This window comes from Alosa sapidissima, chromosome 21 (genome assembly GCF_018492685.1).
Source record: "Alosa sapidissima isolate fAloSap1 chromosome 21, fAloSap1.pri, whole genome shotgun sequence".
NCBI lineage: Eukaryota > Metazoa > Chordata > Actinopteri > Clupeiformes > Clupeidae > Alosa > Alosa sapidissima.
In genome coordinates this window covers 30,042,260-30,048,947 of record NC_055977.1, presented here as the reverse complement: position 1 = coordinate 30,048,947, position 6,688 = coordinate 30,042,260, and the positions used below count along the sequence as shown (strand labels likewise).

General features: G+C 40.8%; 1 protein-coding gene across 1 annotated transcript; it reads left to right on the top strand.

Annotated features, from left to right (window-relative positions):
• The first annotated feature begins 316 nt into the window (after positions 1 to 316).
• On the top strand, positions 317 to 4,072 carry LOC121696199 (plasma kallikrein-like). Its single transcript, XM_042077544.1, has 7 exons — positions 317 to 546; positions 1,192 to 1,365; positions 1,691 to 1,774; positions 1,898 to 2,022; positions 2,218 to 2,374; positions 2,489 to 2,595; positions 3,536 to 4,072. The coding sequence occupies exons 1-7, from the start codon at positions 317 to 319 to the stop codon at positions 3,778 to 3,780; spliced, it is 1,122 nt and encodes a 373-aa protein (XP_041933478.1). The 3' UTR covers positions 3,781 to 4,072.
• The last annotated feature ends 2,616 nt before the right edge of the window (positions 4,073 to 6,688 follow it).

The following is a 6,688-nucleotide window of genomic DNA, read 5'->3' as shown; positions in this document are numbered from 1 at the left end:
ATTAGTCATGGATATTCCCACGGGTGTTGTTTGAAATATCTATTACCAATACCACGATCACGAGTGCTATATTGCTTTTATACAACAATTCTACCACAAACTAAATAATCTGAAAACACCCCAAAACATGTTTATTTCGACTTCGTTTTTACGCATCAAAAAATAGTTCCATTTTCAATAGATAGCATTGTGGTTGCCACGTAACCAAGATTCCAGATCCCTCTGCAAGGGTCTTTGTGGTTTTTCGTGTCTTCGTTGAAAGACATCTAAAAATAAATATCTAAAAATACATATGTTTTCTGTTGCTCTATTACCAATGATATACGTATACATCATTTGTTTGTATGTCTTCTTGTATCTACATGATGTGTGTGTGTGTGTGTGTGTAGAATGTATACCGGACTTAAGGGTGAATGTGGACTTCCCTGGCAGCGATGTGCTGCAGATCTTCTCCCCTGATGTGCTCCACTGCCAGCGGGCCTGCAGTCAGCATCACTCCTGCCAGTTCTTCACCTTTATCAGGCCTGAATGGACCAGGGATAGCAGGTGCCTTATGAACCATCACACCACGACCGGTACACAAACAGACACCACAAATATACATGCACAGAGAAATTCTACTTGATTGCTCCTCACAGTCTGTGTGTGTGGGCCCCTATTTTAATGCTAGTTGATTGAAACACCTTTATAATTAGCCCATCTAAATCCTATAATGACGTGAAGTAGGTGAATTTGCCAAGTACCCAGCTGACAGTTTCCTCTAGTAATTTTTTTTAATGGAGTACATGGCAAATAGAAGTCCTGCCCTTATATGTAGTAAGGTCATAAAAATTCAACTTTAATAGAATACCGGTACATAAAGACCTTCTTTGTACAGTTTATTTACTACTTTTCACAAGAATACTCTATATAGCATATCATGCCCTTGAGCAAGGCACCTAACCCCTCACTGCTCCCCGAGCGCCGCTGTTGATGCAAGCAGCTCACTGCGCCGGGATTAGTGTGTGCTTCACCTCACTGTGTGTACACTGTGTGCTGTGTGTGTTTCACTAAATCACGGATTGGGATAAATGCAGAGACCAAATTTCCCTCACGGGATCAAAAGAGTATATATATTTACTTATACTTATACTCAATTAGATGCGTTATAGTTAAAGTTTGTGAGGTTTGTAACTGTCCCTGTCTGCCTAGGCAATTCTGCTGTTACCTGAAGCACACAGAATCTGGGGCACCATCTCGAGTGACCGAGCTGGAGGGGGTGACATCAGGCTACTCCCTTAAAAACTGCAACGGGACAAATGGTGGGCCTAGTCTGCTTCCTCTTCACCTCAGTAACTGCTGCATAAACAAATGTAAAACTAAGAGGCATGTCTAGTGAAAGAGTCATTGACCCCATTAACATTTGTTTTTTAAATGTGTGTTGAGTGACCTGATCTCAAGTGGTAAGCTCTAAACAATCCCTAAGACGCATCTGATTTGACTACTCAAACCACTTGCCGAGGTGATCTGAGACACATGGCCACATATCTTTTGTAGTGTAAACGCTAATGTGTTGTGATGCGTCCTGCGTTCTGACGTGTTTCCTCTCTACCCTTTTATTCTTGTCTGAACAATCACTCCACCCACACCCCTTCCCCACCAAGGATCAGATGGATGTTTTCCATCTGTCTATGAGGATGTAGACTTCCAGAGACTGCCAGAGAGCCTGTACATCAGATCCAGGATGTCAGTTCTTCTCCTGGCTGAATGATGACTTTGCCAGACCTCATTACAAGTACACAACCTCCCTTCATCATCATCAAAACCATTACTTTCCCGCTATATCAGTCTGGGAATGACTGAAAGAGGACAAAGCATTTTGCTCTACTGATTAGAGTAATGTCTGCTTTCTCGTCAGATACAAATGCCACCTGAAGTTCTGTTGGTCAGTTTCAAAACCGCCAGCACTGAAGGTCCTGAGTGGGGTTGTGTCAGGCTTCTCGCAAAAGTTCTTCCAGAACAACAGTCGGTCAGATGGTCAAAGTATGCACATGTAGTTACATGCATTCAGTTTTTAATGTAAATTCACAGGCATAGTCTAGTACTACAGACATGTTTGTACTGTACAGTATATCCTAGAACATGCACATTCACACACATCCATGCTCAAATTCAAATACATTTCATTGTTATTTTTGTTTCTCACCATGTTTTCACACACATTAACCTTGTGAAATCTTTTACTTCCTCTGGCAGCTGAACAGTGTGAGGCTCAGATCCTCACAAATACAGATTTCCCCCGTCATGATTTTGAACAGATTCCTGCAGTGTCTGCTGAGCACTGCCAGTTCCTTTGCTCTGCTCACCCTAAATGCACCTACTTCTCTTATGAAAAGTACGTTTGTAATCAGCAATGTGCTGCTTGTGTCATAAGTAACAGTCAAGGGCTTGTCATTTCATAATCTCAAGACTACTGAAGTACTGCAGCAATATTTGATCCCCATGAAAGGCAGAAGATGCGTTGCTTCCTGAAAGATTCAAAAGAGGAGAAGCCTATGAAGGCAAAAGGAGAAGTATACTCTGGAATGCCATCACGGTTCTGTGAACTCCCTAGAGGTGAGTAGGATGTTATCAAAAGAAAACATGGAACCTAAATAAAATGTATGAAGCAGAGGACACAGAGCTCCAATGTCCTAGTCATTCTCATGACGAGAGTAAACTATTCAAATAAGGAGGAATAAGGGAGTGGCAATAAAAAGAAGGTACTTGCCTGCCTGGTTGGGGATACTAACACAATTTGCACAATTGATGCCTACAGGCCTCAGTGAGAAATTCAGCTTTTGGCCCTTTCTGTACAACTGATGAGTTTTCAGTTTCTCTCAAATCTTTTGTTTATTCTCTCTCTCTCTTGATATCACTGTATTAAACTTAAAAAATATTTGTGACCAAGCTCCACTTCCTGTTGGTGACACAAAAATTATATATATATATATATATATATATATATATATATATATATATATATATATATATATATATATATATATAATAGTTGTCTGTCTACGGATCTTTTTATGAGCCTGACTTCAGATCTGTTTCAGTAATAAAAAGCTCAGAGTTTCTATACTAGTTGGAAAAGGTTTTTACAACCAAGCAGACAAATCATGAAAAAATAAACAAACACACACATAAATATATATTAAGATTTCAGATGCAGAACCCTCTAAATGTGTCTGACCGCTTTTCTTTTAAATAAGCATTTTTCCTCAGGCTATAGGTTTTTGCCTACAAATCAATATTTCAGAGAGTGGTGTTTAGCGTTTTTGAAGCAAAATTATTTGATTAACGTAAACTATCATAGTTATCTAATTTTTAATGGAGGTGGCATTGAGAGGGTTTTGCATCTAAATTCTTCATACTCTATATTCTACTTCTATAATTACATAGTCACCCCACTCTAACTGAGATGTAACTATACTAAATGGAAGAAAATGTGCCTGTAGTTTTATCAGTATGGTGTGTGTGTGTGTGTGTGTGTGTGTGTGTGTGTGTGTGTGTGTGTGCATGCACATGGCCTGCAGGAGGCGGTGTTTCCTAAAGCAGGTCATCACTATGCCTGTGCCTTCTAAAGTGGCGTCCCTGAAAGGGGTTGTGTCTGGATTTTCTTTGAGGGGCTGCCGTGATCCTAAACCAGAAGAGACTATGGTGGCTGTGGAAAAGGTGTGGATAAATATGCACATGTATATCTTACCTCTTAAATATTCACACCTACATTTTTACATTTGTATGCGAATAAATTGACCATGTGTAGACAGAGTTATACACTTCACACTGACCAAAACAAGTGACTTGTACCCGATAGCTACATTCAAATTCTGAGTGTGCATTCTGCATATGTAAACAAAGATATTGAAATAGAATATTCTCTTTGACTATAATGGTCCTGACTGAAATAGAGTAAATGCATAGCTCTATCTATTATTTCTCTCTAATATATCAGTCTGGGAACACCTTTGGTATTAAGGTTTGTTCCTCTCAGTCACTAGGATGATGAAGCAATAAAACAGTAGTTGCAATGGCAGCAAACATCTACAGTTGTCCCCAGAATTATTGGCACCTCTGCTGAAGTTGACTAAAAAGAGGAATATAAAATCATCTTTTGGAAATTGATCTTAATGCCTTAAGTACAAAAATGAGGAAATATCCAACCTTTAAGGACACCAATTTTCTTTGTGAATGAATAATGTATCATAAATAAATAAATGTTCTTCCTTAAAATACATGGGTCAAGTATTGGCTACAGGCAGGCAGATTTTTATTTTTAAAGGCCAGTTCTTTCATGGATCCAGGATACCATGCATCCTGATAAAGTTCCCTTGGCCTTTGGAATTGAAATAGCCCCACATCATTACATACCCTTCACCGTACCTAGAGATTGGCATGGTATTATTTCAGTTAGCCTCATTGAGCTCAAATGCTCAAACCAGCTAATAGGCTAACTGAAATAACACCTAACTGACCTCTGTATTTTAAGGAAGAACATGTATTTATTTATGTAAAGAACAGGTCCATTTTGTAATATGTGAGAACATTGGTTACTCTGCCAAATGTACAGCCAATGGTTACAGCCAAATGTAATGTACTCTGTTAGCAAATTTAAATTTGCTCTGCATGTCAGTCTGGAAAGGAGCCTTTTGATTTCCATTTCTGAATCATCAAAAACCCAGAAATGTGTAAATAACTGCAACTGTATTTAAAACCTAGTAAAAGTCCTGCATGTATATGTTCTACCTGTGTGCTTAACACAGGTGATTTCACTAAATGATGTTTTCTAAACAAAGTTCGGGAGGAGCCCTTAGGGATGATTGACAGCAATTAACTCACCTGTCTTCCGCTGCCAGGGTATTTAAGCCGGCCTCCTTATCCATACGTCACACGCCGCGGCGCTCGCAAAATTATTGGAGTCGCAAAGCCTCGGTAGGCAGACGTAATGGAGCTGGGTCTTTTCACTACTAACCATCCAAAAGCTACATCCAGTCCATGGGCCACAGCCACCTGGTTCACCAGCGTTTTCAGGTCACTGCACAGAGCAAGGGTAAGCTACAACTATCAATTATGCTATAGCCTACTTACCCCAGCCTACTTCAAGGCTCTAACATCAGGCTGCTCCAAGCTTGCGTTTTCACGTCGCAAGATTATCCAGGTAACTCGAAATGCTCTACATTCTAACATGGCTCGCCACGCCAAGCGTCTGAAGTTTGTAGGCTATCCACTGACGGTACCGATCCACTTGCACGACACTTCATTTTGTCGCGTAGCATTCCACTCTAGTCCTATGGGTGACGTCAAGCGACTTTAACGCGCCCGCAAAGCATTCCGGGAAGGCAGCGCTGCATTTGAAAATATGTCGCACGTCAAAAAGCTGGGCGAAGCCCATCTTTATGCAAATGAATCCGTTGAACGCGAGGCGACTCTCCAATGAAAGGACGAGGTTGTAGGTCCTTTGTTCTACCACAACGGTGCCTGTGAAACTTTGGTTCCGCTTACAAGACAAATAATGTTTTTACGATCTCTTCCACGACCACCTAGTAGTCCATAAAAGAAACGAAACTAGGATTTGGATGAATATATTGACTGTTGGTGTTTCTGGTGAGGATTTGAGATTGCATTGAGTAGTTTAAATAAAACAAGATTTCCAAATGGCTTGCATAGTTTGTTTAGGCTATTAATGTGTTGTATACTGTTAAGTGCATGCCTAAAATTGTGGTCTATTTGTGGAAAAACACTTAAGATACGTTAAAACGAACTGAGTATGAGCTGGTACCTGACATTTTAAACAAAACGCCCACACACGACTGAACGTGGGGAGGCAGCGCGACATCTATGCGACACAACAAAATGTGTGTGTCGTGCAAGTGGATCGGTACCGTAACGTTATCCAGCGGAGGCCTATCTTCCGAAGATCACTCAATCCGTAATCCGTGTTGGCATCGGAAACGAACAGGTCTTGTTCATTCACTTCCTATAGTTGTCCAGTGACTTCTCATAAACTGATACTAGCGTTGTTGGATATTTAAGCTACTTATAACGAACTGATAAGCCTCAACCTTAAGTGCCCAGTATTTCCGCTGGCTTGTTCCGCAGTCTGTTTAAACCATGGCGCTGCGTCGCAGACGTCAGCAATTATTAAAGCGATGGTACACATTTGTTATTCGCGTCAGGCGACGCAGACAGCAAGGACCGTGATTGGTCAACTCGTCCTGTGTCGATGGCCGACGTTTCATGTAGCTTCTACGGGAAATAGCAACAAGCTAGTTCACTGATATAAGCTTTGCAATAAACTCAAGTCATATTTGGTTATAATGACTGGTTATTCGGATTAAAATTAGCACTTCGCCAGCAAGCAGTGCTTCGTGGAGAGTTGCTCTCAGCAGGCCCTCAAACCCCAGTCTACAGCCAGAACATATTAATGACACTCCTTGAACACCGGTTTATTGTTTCATTCCATGCCAACACCGACAGGAGGGAGTGATTGCCACCCCCCCCATTGACAGCTTATTAAAATTGTTTGCTATTATCGCATCGCATACAATCGTTTATCGCATCGCAATGCATTATCTTATTGCAAGCTGCAATTATTTATGCCGTCTTCTTGTGTGACAGTTAGTGAAACACGACACTGCACTGACGTGCTCATCAATCAGAAGTG